The following is a 14,744-nucleotide window of genomic DNA, read 5'->3' as shown; positions in this document are numbered from 1 at the left end:
CAATAAAGAAAGAAAGAAAGAAAGAAAGAAAGAAAGAAAGAAAGAAAAGATAGAGGGAGATCTGAGTATTGACAGACAGTCAGTCAGTCCCTTCAGCGAAACAAGCAGAGAACCGGGCAACACTTTCTCTTTATTTAAAAAGTAATTATTACACCTTTATTTAACCAGGTAGGTTAGTTGAGAACACCTTTATTTAACCAGGTAGGTTAGTTGAGAACACCTTTATTTAACCAGGTAGGCCAGTTGAGAACACCTTTATTTAACCAGGTAGGCTAGTTGAGAACACCTTTATTTAACCAGGTAGGCTAGTTGAGAACACCTTTATTTAACCAGGTAGGTTAGTTGAGAACACCTTTATTTAACCAGGTAGGCCAGGTGAGAACACCTTTATTTAACCAGGTAGGTTAGTTGAGAACACCTTTATTTAACCAGGTAGGCCAGGTGAGAACACCTTTATTTAACCAGGTAGGTTAGTTGAGAACACCTTTATTTAACCAGGTAGGCCAGTTGAGAACACCTTTATTTAACCAGGTAGGCCAGGTGAGAACACCTTTATTTAACCAGGTAGGCTAGTTGAGAACACCTTTATTTAACCAGGTAGCCAGTTGAGAACACCTTTATTTAACCAGGTAGGCCAGTTGAGAACAAGTTCTCATTTACAACTGCGACCTGGTCAAGATAAAGCAAAGCAGTTCGACACAAACAACAATACAGAGTTACACATGGAATAAACAAACATACATTCAATAACACAATAGAAAAGTCTATATACAGTGTGTGCAAATGTAGTACGATTAGGGAGGTATAAGGCAATAAATAGGGAATAGTGGTGACATAATTACTACTTAGCTGGAGTGATAGATGTGCAGAAGATGATGTGCTAGTGGAGATACTGGGGTGTAAAAGAGAAAAAATAAATAAATACAGTATTGGGATGAGGTAGTTGGATGAGCTGTTTACAGATGGGCTATGTGCAGGTGCAGTGATCTGTGAGCTGCTCCTGCACATAGGCCATCTGTAAACAGCTCATCCAACTACCTCATCCCAATACTGTATTTATTCCAGTCATTGGCAGCAGAGAACTGGAAGAAAAGGCAGCCAATAGAGGTGTTGGCTTTGGAGATGACCAGTGAAATATACCTGCTGGAGCACGTGCTACGGATGGGTGTTGTTATCGTGACCAGTGAGCTGAGATAATGAGGGGATTTTACCTGACAAAGACTTTTAGATGACCTGGAGCCAGTGGGTTTGGCGATGAATATGTAGCGAAGGCCAGCCAACGAGAGCGTACAGGTCGCATTGATGGGTAGTATATGGGGCTTTGGTGACAAAACAGATGGCACTGTGATAGACTGCATCAAATTTGCTGACTAGAGTGGAGGCTATTTTGTAAATGACATCGCCGAAGTCGAGGATCAGTAGGATAGTCAGTTTTACGAGGGTATGTTTAGCAGCATGAGTGAAGGATGCTTTGTTGCTTTAATGCAAAATAGGAAGCCAGTTCTAGTTTTAACTTTGGATTGGAGATGCTTAATATGAGTCATATTCTAAATCAGAACCGTCCAGAGTAGTGATGTTGGACAGGCGGGCAGGTGCAGCCAGCGATCGGTTGAAGAGCATGCATTTAGTTTTACCAGCATTTAAGAGCAGTTGGAGGCCACGGAAGGAGTGTTGTAGGCATTGAAGCTCGTCTGGAGGTTAGTTTAAACTTCTAGCAGGACAACTTCCTGTTAACCCTCACACTTCCTGTTAACCCTCACACTTCCTGTTAACCCTCACACTTCCTGTTAACCCTCACACTTCCTGTTAACCCTCACACTTCCTGTTAACCCTCACACTTCCTGTTAACCCTCACACTTCCTGTCTTTACTGGACTATGTGGTTTATTTCTTTATTATCTTTTCATTTTAATCACTTTATTTACAGTAGCAATGCAGACGAGTAGAAATGTCTTTGGTTAACAGATGGAATCATTGTTTTTAGTTTCAGCTAACAAAAATCACGTCATTGTCATCATTACCTGTGGAAATAGTGTCAAGTCTAGTTTTATTTAAAGTGCTTTGTTTAAAGAATGTCTTCATAATTCCACATTCTGTGTTACAGCCTGAATTCAAAATGGATTAAATATATATTTGTTAATTCTCATCCATCTACACACAATACCCCATAGTGACAAAGTGAAACATGTTTTGTTTTTATTGAAAAAGAAATACAGATACAGAAAGACCTAATTTACAACCAAAGTAAAGTCTTTCTGGGTAAGTCTCTAAGAGCTTTGAGTCTTTCTGGGTAAGTCTCTAAAAGCTTTGAGTCTTTCTGGGTAAGTCTCTAAGAGATGTGAGTCTTTCTGTGTAAGTCTCTAAAAGCGTTGAGTCTTTCTGGGTAAGTCTCTAAGAGCTTTGAGTCTTTCTGGGTAAGTCTCTAAGAGCTGTGAGTCTTTCTGGGTAAGTCTCTAAAAGCTTTGAGTCTTTCTGGGTAAGTCTCTAAGAGCTTTGAGTCTTTCTGGGTCAGTCTCTATGAGCTGTTAGTCTTTCTGGGTGAGTCTCTATGAGCTTTGAGTCTTTCTGGGTCAGTCTCTATGAGCTTTGAGTCTTTCTGGGTAAGTCTCTAAGAGCTTTCAGTCTTTCTGGGTAAGTCTCTAAGAGCTTTGAGTCTTTCTGGGTAAGTCTCTAAGAGCTTTGAGTCTTTCTGGGTAAGTCTCTAAGAGCTTTGAGTCTTTCTGGGTCAGTCTCTAAGAGCTGTGAGTCTTTCTGGGTAAGTCTCTAAGAGCTGTGAGTCTTTCTGGGTCAGTCTCTAAGAGCTTTGAGTCTTTCTGGGTAAGTCTCTAAGAGCTTTGGACACCTGGACTATACAATATTTGAAAATTAGAATATTTTAATATGTTTCAAGCTCTGTCAAGTTGGTTGTTGATCATTGCTAGACTGCCATTTTCAAGGTTGCCATAGATTTTCAAGCGAATAGAAGTCGAAACTGTAACAAGGAATATTCAATGTCGTTTTGGTAAGCTACTCCAGTGTATATTTGGCATTTTGTTTTAGGTTATTATTGCTGAAAGGTGAATCTGTCTCCCAGTGTCAGTTGGAAAGCAGACTCAACCAGGTTTTCCTCTAGGATTTTGCTTGCGCTCGGCTCTATTCCATTTCTTTTTTATCGGGAAAAGTCCTTGCCAAATACAGTCATACCCATAACATGATGCAGCCACTACCATGCTTGAAAATATGAAGAGTGGTAGTCAGTGATATATTTTGTTGGATTTTCCCCAAACGTAATGATTCGTATTCAGTATGTTCGTAGTGACTGGGTGCAAAGTGTACAGTGAAAGTATTCACCCCCCTTGGCATTTTTCCAATTTTGTTGCCTTACAACCTGGAATTAAAATAGATTTTTGGGGGGGGTTTGTATCATTTGATTTATAAAACATGCCTTCCACTTTGATGATGCAAAATATGTTTTATTGTGAAACAAACAAGAAATAAGAGAACAAAAAAAACTGAAAACTTGAGCATGCATAACTATTCAAACCCCCCCCTCCTAAGTCAATACTTTGTAGAGCCACCTTTGCAGGAATTACAGCTATAAGTCTCTTGGGGCATGTCTCTATAAGCTAGGCACATCTAGCCACTGGGTTTTTTGCCCATTCTTCAAGGCAAAACTGCTCCAGCTCCTTCAAGTTGGACGGGTTCCGCTGGTGTACATCAATCTTTAAGTCATACCACAGATTCTCAATTGGATTGAGGTCTGGGCTTTGACTAGGCCATTCCAAGACATGTACATGTTTCCCCTTAAACCACTCGAGTGTTGCTTTAGAAGTATGCTTAGGGTCATTGTTCTGCTGGAAGGTGAACCTCCGTCCCAGTCTCAAATCTCTGTAAGACTGAAACAGGTTTCCCGCAAGAATTTCCTTGTATTTAGCGCCATCCATCATTCCTTCAATTGTGACCAGTTTTCCAGTCCCTGCTGATGAAAAACATCTCTACAGCATGATGTTGCCACCACCATGCTTCACTGTGGGGATGATATTCTCGGGGTGATGAGAAGTGTTGGGTTTGCGCCAGACATAGTATTTTCCTTGATGGCCAAAAAGCTTAATTTTAGTCTCATCTGACCAGAGTACCTTCTCCCACATGCCTTTTGGTGAAGACCAAACGTGTTTGCTTATTTTGTTCTTTAAGCAATGGCTTTTTTTCTGTCCAGTCTTCCGTAAATCCCAGCTCTGTGGAGTGTACGGCTTAAAGTGGTCCTATGGACAGATACTCCAATCTCTGCTGTAGAGCTTTTCAGCTCCTTCAGGGTTATCTTTGGTCTCTTTGTTGCCTCTCTGATTAATGCCCTCCTTGCCTGGTCTGTGAGTTTTAGTGGGCGGCCCTCTCTTGGCAGATTTGTTGTGGTGCCATATTCTTTCCATTTTTTAAATAATGAATTTACTGATTTAATGGTGCTCTGTGGGATGTTCAAAGTTTTCTGATATTTTTTATAACTCAACCCTGATCTGTACTTCTCCACAACTTTGTCCCTGACCTGTTTGGAGAGCTCCTTGGTCTCCATGGTGCCTCTTGCTTAATGGTGTTGCAGAATCTGGGGCCTTTCAGAACAGGTGTATATATACTGAGGACATGTGACAGATCATGAGACATTTAGATTGCAGACTGGTGGACTTTATTTAACTAATTATGTGACTTCTGAAGGTAATTGGTTGGTTGTCAGACCCTTTTTAAGGGATTCAAAGAGGTGGACACACTTTTCTCTTTTTTTAGTTGTTTTTTTAGAATTGTTTTTAAACAAGTTATTTTTTTCATTTCACTTCACCAATTTGGACTATTGTGTGTTTGTCCATTACATGAAATCCAAATAAAAATCCATTTAAATTACAGGTTGTAATGCAACATAATAGGAAAAACGCCAAGGGGGATGAATACTTTTGCAAGGCAATGTAATTAATATCTTTACCTCAAAGGGGTATTCAATGTCTGCTTTTTTTTTTTTACCCATCTACCCATAGGTGACCTTCTTTGCGAAGAATTTTGAAAACCTCCCTGGTCTTTGTGGTTGAATCTGTGTTTGAAATGTACTGCTCTGAGGGACCTTACAGATAATTGAATGTACTGTGTGGGGAACAGAGATGAATCACGTTAAACTCTAATATTGCACACAGAGTCAATGCAACTTATTATGTGACTTGTTAAGCACATTTTCACTCCTGAACTTAGTTAGGCCATAACAAAGGGGATTTTCATTACATTTCTGTCGTTGTATAATAATGATAAAACACTTTGATAGTATAGGTATTGTGTGTTGGCCAGTGACACAATTCTCAATTGAATCCATTTAAAATCCAGGCCGTAACACAACATTATGTGGAAAAAACCCAAGTGGTGTGAATACGTTCTGAAGGCACAGTTATGTAATGTTCATACTCTCTCTTTCTATCACTCCCCCCCTCCCCCCATCCCCGCTCTTCCTTCCTCCAGTCTCGTGCTTCTTCAACTTCACAACCCCCTCTGGGGTGCTGCTGTCCCCAAACTACCCCCAGGAATATGGAAACAATATGCACTGTGTGTGGCTCATCATCACCAAGCCAGAGAGTAGGATTAACCTGGCCTTCAATGACCTCAGCATGGAGAAGCAGTTTGACTTCCTCAGCGTCAAGGACGGTGGCAAGGTTAGGGGTTATGTTTGTTGCAATCAATCGGTCAATCAATCAATGCATCAATCAGTGATTGATTGATATTATTCTGATTCATTATTTCTATCTATCTCCATCTCCATCTTAGTCTCATCTCGCTATTTCTCTCTCTCTCTGTCTCCCCCTCTCTCTCTCTCTCTCTCTCCCCCTCTCTCTCTCTCTCTCTCTCTCTCTCTCCCCCCCCCCCTCTCTCTCTCTCTCTCTCTCTCTGTCTCTCTCCCTCTCTCTCTTTCCCTCTCTCTCTTTCTCTCTCTCTCTTTCTCTCTCTCTCTTTCTCCCTCTCTCTGTCTCTCTCTCTCTGTCTCATCTCGCTATTTCTCTCTCTCTCTATCTCTCTCTCTCTCACTCTCTCTCTCTGTCTCCCTCTCTCTCACTCTCTCTGTCTCTCACTCTGTCTCTCGCTCTCTCTCTCTCACTCTGTCTCTCGCTCTCTGTCTCTCACTCTGTCTCTCGCTCTGTCTTTTTCTCTTTCTCTCTCTCTCTACCCCAGGCTGAGTCTCCCATCCTGGGTACGTTCTCTGGTGACGTGCTGCCAGCTCCCATCACCACCAGCGCCCACGTGGCACGTCTAGAGTTCCTGACCGACCACACCTACACCGACCGGGGGTTCAACATCACCTTCACCAGTGAGTGGGTGCGAGGAGTTAAAACAACACCACCATGTCTATCAGTGAAATACTTTTGTCTTTGACATGTCTGTTTCTGTCTGCATTATTGTGTGTGTACATATAACTGTGTGTGTTTGTGTGTGTTTTTGTGTGTGTGTGTGTGTGTGTGTGTGTGTGTGTGTGTGTGTGTGTGTGTGTGTGTGTGTGTGTGTGTGTGTGTGTGTGTGTGTGTGTGTGTGTGTGTGTGTGTGTGTGTGTGTGTGTGTGTGTGTGTGTGTGTGTGTGCGCGCGTCAGTCTCTGTGTGTATGTATGTCTTGGTAATGAGATAGCTCCCAGGAATCACCCTCTATGCTCTTCTGTCTGTCTCACAAACAGTTTTTTCTTCTCCCCAACGGCACCCTTCCTCCAGTCTCCAGATTGTCTCCTCTTTCAACAGAGTTAGACCTGGGATACAGAACTAAACAGACTCCATTTCTATAAAAAAAACAGACATTTTCCTCATTAAATGATCTAGTTCCAGACTGTTGTGATGTAAATGTAGAGTTGAGATGAGGGGAACAAATCTTTGTCATAGGTCTAGTGTTAAGACAATTTCAAATTAATCCAGGCATGATTTGCATATATTGAATATATATATATATATTATAACTTTTTATTTTTTTCTTAAATAATTGATCCTCTCAAGACAGACCCACTATGGCTGCTGATTTGGTCATACAGATGTTTGCGACTTATATTAGACAGTTTAACATGAATGGTCAAACAGATATTTACGACTTATATTAGACAATTTAACATGAATGGTTAAACAGATATTTGCGACTTATATTAGACAATTTAACATGAATGGTCAAACAGATATTTGCGACTTATATTAGACAATTTAACATGAATGGTCAAACAGATATTTGCGACTTATATTAGACAATTTAACATGAATGGTCAAACAGATGTTTGTGACTTATATTAGACAGTTTAACATGAATGGTCAAACAGATGTTTGTGACTTATATTAGACAGTTTAACATGAATGGTCAAACAGATGTTTGTGAATTATATTAGACAGTTTAACATGAATGGTCAAACAGATGTTTGCGACGTATATTAGACAGTTTAACATGAATGGTCAAACAGATGTTTGTGACTTATATTAGACAGTTTAACATGAATGGTCAAACAGATGTTTGTGACTTATATTAGACAAGTTAACATGAATGGTCAAACAGATGTTTGCGACTTATATTAGACAGTTTAACATGAAGGTCACAGGAGACAACTTGTTCCTTGATTTTGTCCATTTAAACAGAAATGATGTCAGCGAACAAATACAAGAAATTATAACATTGGTAACAAACTCGATATGTCAAACGTCATGAGACGCTTCACACCTCATCCTACCCACAACGCACTCCGTTCCTAGCGATCGTTGATACGACAGTAAAAACAAATCTAAATCTTCGGTCCCAAATGTGGCACCCTTTTTCCTAAATAGTGCACTACTTTTGACCAGAGCCCCATGGGGTAGTAGCAGTGCACTTTATAGTGAATAGGGTCCCATTTGGACTCAATCTAATTCAGAACCATCTAATTTACATAGAAAAACGCACGGATGTGAATTCATTAATTAGAGACTTTGATGAATAAAGAAAACATTGTTGTGAATGAACATCGCGAGAGCCGTTAATTGAAGCCGGTGGTTCTCTCCGAAAGCAGTAGGTCTCCTCTCTCTCGACAGGTTTAGGGGCGATGTTTAGGGGAGGAGTCATTCCATCGGTCAAATTAATTAAGCAGCTGCCAAACTGTTGATGGTGGTGGTGTGTGTGTGTGTGTCTATGTCTGTGTGTGTGTGTGTGTGTGTGTGTGTGTGTGTGTGTGTGTGTGTGTCTATGTCTGCGTGTGTGTGTGTGTGTGTGTGTGTGTGTACGTGTGTACGTGTGTACGCGAGTGGCTGTGATTATTGTCAGTTTAATCAGTCAGATGATAAGTGATAAATTAGGTTCGTAGTCTGGGTGGAGAGAACACTGAGGAGGAATTACCCCTGTGGCTTGTCGATGTAGGCGGAGTCTGGATGTGTTGGCTGGGCACGGTTTTTTTTGCGGGAGAGTTTGAAAGGTCATCAGTGACTGGGTGTGACGTGGTACTGGGTGTGACGTGGTAATGGGCGTGACGTGGCACTGGGTGTGACGTGGTACTGGACGTGACGTGGTACTGGGTGTGACGTGATACTGGGTGTGACGTGGTACTGGATGTGACGTGGTACTGGGTGTGACGTGGTACTGGTAGCGTCGGCAGTGGCAGCAGCAATTTTGTAGAACAGCAGAATGACCAGGTAGATTGGAGACCAGGTAGACTGGGGGCCAAGTAGACTGGGGACAGGCAGGAGTCATCAGACCAGGTAGACTGGGGACAGGTAGACTGGGGACAGGTAGACTGGGGACAGGCAGGAGTCATTAGACCAGGTAGACTGGGGACAGGTAGACTGGGGACAGGTAGACTGGGGACCAGGTAGACTGGGGACAGGTAGACTGGGAACAGGTAGACTGGGGACAGGTAGACTGGGGACCAGGTAGACTGGGGACAGGCAGGAGTCATCAGACCAGGTGGACTGGGGACAGGCAGGAGTCATCAGACCAGGTGGACTGGGGACAGGCAGGAGTCATCAGACCAGGTAGACTGGGGACAGACAGGAGTCATCAGATCAGGTAGACTGGGGACAGGCAGGAGTCACCAGACCAGGTAGACTGGGGACAGGCAGGAGTCATCAGACCAGGTAGACTGGGGACAGGCAGGAGTCACCAGACCAGGTAGACTGGGGACAGGTAGACTGGGGACAGGCAGGAGTCACCAGACCAGGTAGACTGGGGACAGGCTGGAGTCACCAGACCAGGTAGACTGGGGACAGGCAGGAGTCATCACATCAGGTGGTCCCGAGGGATGGTCTAGGGATCACAGAGAGCCCAGGGCTCTACATCACCAGATGATTCCATGACCCATCATGTTAGCCAGGTGTGTCTAGGGGGTGATTACGGCCATCTATAGTATTTCATTAACTTGAGTAGATGTCGAGACACTAATGACCCATCCACTTAGCTAGACGTGTCTGGGGGGTGGTTATATAATTTCTTTCACACCCATCAATTGGTAAGCATCATCTAATATGAACATTTGAACATCTTGGCCATGTTCTGTTATAATCTCCACCCGGCACAGCCAGAAGAGGACTGACCACCCCTCATAGCCTGGTTCCTCTCTAGGTTTCTTCCTAGGTTTTGGCCTTTCCGGGGAGTTTTTCCTAGCCACCGTGCTTCTACTCCTGCAGTCTCAGTGCTATGATGGGGTCTAAAATCAGACATAAGCGTTTCATTATGTGTCTTCAGGAAGGCAGTGAGTTGCTGTGCAACAGCTTGTTACATGCTATTATTTTTTAGGAATTGGAGATTCGATATAGGCCAAAAGTTTTTTATTTATTTTCCAGGTCAAGGTTTGGCTTTTGCAAGAGAGGCTTTGAATACTGCCACTTTTCGTGAGTTTGGTACACATCCGACGGATAGGGAGTCATGAATTATGTTCAACATAGGAAGCCAAGCACAGGAAGCAGCTCTTTCACTAGTTTATTTGGAATAGGGTCCAGTATGCAGCTTGAAGGTGTAGAGGCCAAGACTATTTTAGTGAAAGTGTTGAGAGATAACAGGATAAAAAAAACTTGAGTGGCTTCATTGATCTTAGGTCCTGTTCTGTGCAGACTCAGGACAACTGAGCTTTGAAGATATATACGCAGATTCAAAGAGGAGTCCATAAAATTATTTCTAATGATCGTGATCTATTCGTCAAAGTTAATGACTTCAGCACTGCTGAAGTGAAAGCCATCCTCACTTGGGGAACGTTGATTTTTAGTGATTCTCCTCAATTAGATTGTAAAAGTAAGGTTGATTGAGCAACAGCGAGGGCTCTTTGATTTTGCATGGTACCATCTTTCCAAGCTGGTTGGAAGACTTCCTGTTTGGTGGTCCTCAGTTAGGTGGTTAACTGAGTGTTGTCCTCTGATGTCCTTGGGTAGGTGGACAGAGTCTGGAAGGGCATCTAGGAATCTGTGGGTTGTCCGAGAATTTATACTACGACTTTTGATTAACCTTGGTTATTAACCCAGATTATTTCTTGCGATTGTAAAATGGTGGTCCGATAGTCCAGGATTATGAGGAAAAACATTAAGATCCACAATATTTATTGCACGGGACAAAATTTGGTCCAAAGTATGACTGTGGCAGTGAGTAGGTCCGGAGACATGTTGGACAAAGCCCACTGAGTCGATGATGGCTCCGAAAGCCTTTTGGAGTGGGTCTGTGGACTTTTCCATGTGAATATTAAAGCCACCAAAAATTAGAATATTATCTGCTATGACTACAAGGTCCGATAGGAATTCAGGGAACTCAGTGAGGAACGCTGTATATGGCCCAGGGGGCCTGTAAACAGTAGCTATAAAAAGTGATTGAGGAGCTGTATGGATTTCATGACTAGAAGCTCAGAAAACGCTGTCTTTTTGCTGTCGTAAATGTTAGCAACACCTCCGCCTTCGCAGGATGCGCAGGGGGGATATGGTCACTCGTGTAACCAGGAGGAAAAAGCCCCATTTTAACACAGTCAATTCATCACGTTTCAGTCAGACCAATCACATCAAGATTATGATCAGTGGTTAGTTCATAAACTATAACTGCCTTGGAAGTGAGAGATCTAACATTAAGTAACCCTATTTTGAGATGTGAACACAATCTCTTTCAATAATGACAGGAATGGAGGAGGTCTTTATTCCAGTGAGATTGATAAGATCAACACTGACCCGACTAGACTGACTGTGCTAGTGGCAGACTCCACTTAGCTAACAGGCTGGCTAACAGCCTTCTGCCTGGCCTGTACCCATCTCATTGTGGAGCTAAAAGGAGTTAGAGCCCTGTCTATGTTTATAGATAAGATGAGAGCACCCCTCCAGCTAGGATGGAGTCCGTCACACCTGTGCATGCCAGGCTTGGTCCTGTTTTGTGTGTCCTGTCTGCGGGTCCCAGAAAGAGGGCCAGTTATCTACAATTATATATTATTGGACTGACAGTTTTCAACCGGCGATTGAGTTGTGCGATGCAGCTGTAGAGTATTGCGTTCCCCAGCTAGAAAACCAAACAATGTCGCTCAGAGAGAAGGGGGAACTAACAAAGAGTCACTGACAACAACCAAAATGAATCAAGTGGGGTTTTAGGAGAGGTTCTGAAAGATACTCATGGCAGTGTCCACTGAAAGTTGACTAGCAACAACAACTGGGACCTAAAAGACACCCACCATGAGACCCACTCAATGTACCAAGGAAGAGGCAAACAAAAGACAAACCCACAAAGAACAGGAAATGTATTGTAATAGAGCTCATCACTCCCCCTAACTGGGAGGGGCCAGAGACAATTACTGCTGTAGAGCTCATCACTCCCCCTAACTGGGAGGGGCCAGAGACAATTACTGCTGTAGAGCTCATCACTCCCCCTAACTGGGAGGGGCCAGAGACAATTACTGCTGTAGAGCTCATCACTCCCCCTAACTGGGAGGGGCCAGAGACAATTACTGCTGTAGAGCTCATCACTCCCCCTAACTGGGAGGTGGCCAGAGACAATTACTGCTGTAGAGCTCATCACTCCCCCTAACTGGGAGGGGCCAGAGAGCTCATCACTCCCCCTAACTGGGAGGGGCCAGAGACAATTACTGCTGTAGAGCTCATCACTCCCCCTAACTGGGAGGGGCCAGAGCCAATTACTGCTGTAGAGCTCATCACTCCCCCTAACTGGGAGGGGCCAGAGACAATTACTGCTGTAGAGCTCATCACTCCCCCTAACTGGGAGGGGCCAGAGACAATTACTGCTGTAGAGCTCATCACTCCCCCTAACTGGGAGGGGCCAGAGACTCTGCTGTAGAGCTCATCACTCCCCCTAACTGGGAGGGGCCAGAGACTCTGCTGTAGAGCTCATCACTCCCCCTAACTGGGAGGGGTTAGAAAATTATTCCACACATCTTTCTAGCTAAGTTTCACCCTGAAATTGTTGCACTTGGTAACCTCTGACTGTTTCATCCTAACATTGTTGGTGCCGACGTGGATAACAATATCTCTATACTCTCTACTCTCACCAGTTTTAGCCTTAGCGAGCACCATCTTCAGATTAGCCTTAACGTTGGTAGCCCTGCGCCCTGGTAAATAGTGTATGATCGCTGGATTATTCTTTTTAAGTCTAATACTGCAGGTAACTGATGGAGGAGAGACCTGTGAAAACTCTGATTCTTTACTTAGTGGAGAAAACTGGTTTCTATCGGCTGAATGACCGGATGAGTAGACCTGACAGCATTATATAATTGACAGCATTATATAGTTGACTCCATTATATAATTGACTCCATTATATAGTTGACTCCATTATATAGTTGACCTGACAGCATTATATAGTTGACCTGACAGCATTATATAGTTGACCTGACAGCATAATATAGTTGACAGCATTATATAGTTGACTGGGGGGGTAGGTTTATGACAGTCTTAAATACCTCTTCCCCCTTTTTTCCTCTCTCTACCCTACTGAGGTTACATTAAAAAAAAACTTGGTTAACATAGAGATTTTGGGAACATCAGAAGGTGGGGGGAAATTAACTATATTCTGGTAATCCGAACAATTGAACATATGCGGAGGTACTTAATGAATATGATGTCAGTTCGGTTGTCATCTGAGACATTCTCATCAATGATAAGATGACAAACTCTACAGTGGAAAGTCTACACATCAGAGTTATCGGATTCACATGGAATTGTTGTTAATTTTAAATGTTTGAATATGAAATTATTTGGGATGGGAAGAAATGTGATTTTAGCTTCTTAAATGTGAGATTTGGATTTTCATAAGGTAGGGCTTCTCAATCAATGGCCCTCCCCTGTGATGGAACAAGAGCTATAAAACTATTCAAACACACCCTCATCTCCCTTCCTATATAAGCCCTTGACGACAACATAACTTCCTGTTAAGATGAGGTAGGATGACGGTCCTATGTCAGAATGGTTCAGATAATAATTACAGAACAAAGCCAACATTAGCATGAGCTTTGGTTGCGAATGGTATGAACTTTTGAATTCTTATTCACGACAGAAGTGATACCTCCTAGCCGTTGAGTTAGCGACCACAGCTGCAAAGGCAGGTTAGGAAGGAACAGACAGAGTATCCCATCTACCACACAACGACGTTACTACAACGTATCCAATTGACCACCAGAGACATTCTTCAAAGGACTCTGTTGGGCAACATGGCCATCCATCTACCACCAACCTATTGAAGCGCAGCTCAGAGTAAATATTTATTGCATTTTCCTTTTCCAAATGGGCGGTAATTTAGAATGCATACTGTATTTACTGTAGATAGATAGACTGTAGATACTGTATTTACGATAGAGTAGCTGCCTACGGCCCGATAGAGACATAGCTTCTCTCTTTGTTCTTCAGTCTTCCCACTCTTTCACTCAAACCCAACCCACTTTTCTTTGGGTAACCAGCTGTCATATCTGTTCCGTCCACTAGGGACGTTTTCCTTTATGACATAATTTGTAATCAAGTTATGATTAATTATGTGTATGTGTGATTAGTTAGGTATTTAGTAAATAAATTATTGAACCCAATTTTGTATTGCTGATTCAACTTGTTGGCCAGGGTTCATGCAGATAACCAAGAATTTACAACTTTCCGATGAGACTGAAGTAAGATGAAGATTAATGTTGACTGCTATGGATGTAAAATATTACTAGGTCTTTAAGAGTTTATTCGGAAGATAACAGCTCTATAAATATTATTTTGTGGTGCCCCGACTTTCTAGTTAATTACATTTACATATTTCGCTTAATCAGGTGATATTAATTACGAAGAAATTATTTTATTGAATAGCATGTCATATTACTTAATCCGGCATTTATATGACAATTATATAGTTGACAGCATTATATAGTTGACAGCATTATATAGTTGACTCCATTATTTAGTTGAGCTGACAGCCTGTTTTTCTAAAAGTCATGAGAAGATCGTCTGCCTAAAGGAACTGTTTTGTCTGGCTGCGGATACTGTGGGATTTATACTACTATCTGTACTTACTGCTGGCACAGACGCTGTTTTATCCTTTCCTACACTTACATTTCCTAACGATTTTGTCTGAAGCTCGGCTTGCAACTCTGCTCTTCTCACCACAGTGTGATAGTTCTCCTGCATATTATGAGAACAGCGACTGCAATGACAATGTTACGTATAGGAGGTCAACAATAAGACTTTGGTTGACTTGTTAAATACAGAGTTTGATTCAATGGTTATTAAGAGTAAAAAGCTAAAACGTTTGGCAGGTAGCCAAGTAGCAACAAGTAGCACAGAGACAATGTGCACGGTCTGTCACCATGTACTTATG

At 42.5% G+C, this 14,744-nt stretch overlaps 1 protein-coding gene across 1 annotated transcript in view; it reads left to right on the top strand.

Annotated features, from left to right (window-relative positions):
• Positions 1 to 14,744, top strand: part of LOC139372403 (CUB and sushi domain-containing protein 2-like) — a 773,740-nt gene that overhangs the window by 431,737 nt on the left and 327,259 nt on the right. The window contains exons 15-16 of the mRNA XM_071112112.1: positions 5,469 to 5,659; positions 6,174 to 6,309. Coding sequence (XP_070968213.1) covers positions 5,469 to 5,659; positions 6,174 to 6,309 — 327 coding nt within the window. The remainder of the gene's footprint in view (positions 1 to 5,468; positions 5,660 to 6,173; positions 6,310 to 14,744) is intronic.

The sequence above is a fragment of the Oncorhynchus clarkii genome, chromosome 18 (assembly GCF_045791955.1).
Source record: "Oncorhynchus clarkii lewisi isolate Uvic-CL-2024 chromosome 18, UVic_Ocla_1.0, whole genome shotgun sequence".
NCBI lineage: Eukaryota > Metazoa > Chordata > Actinopteri > Salmoniformes > Salmonidae > Oncorhynchus > Oncorhynchus clarkii.
This window is presented reverse-complemented; position numbering and strand designations above follow the sequence as displayed.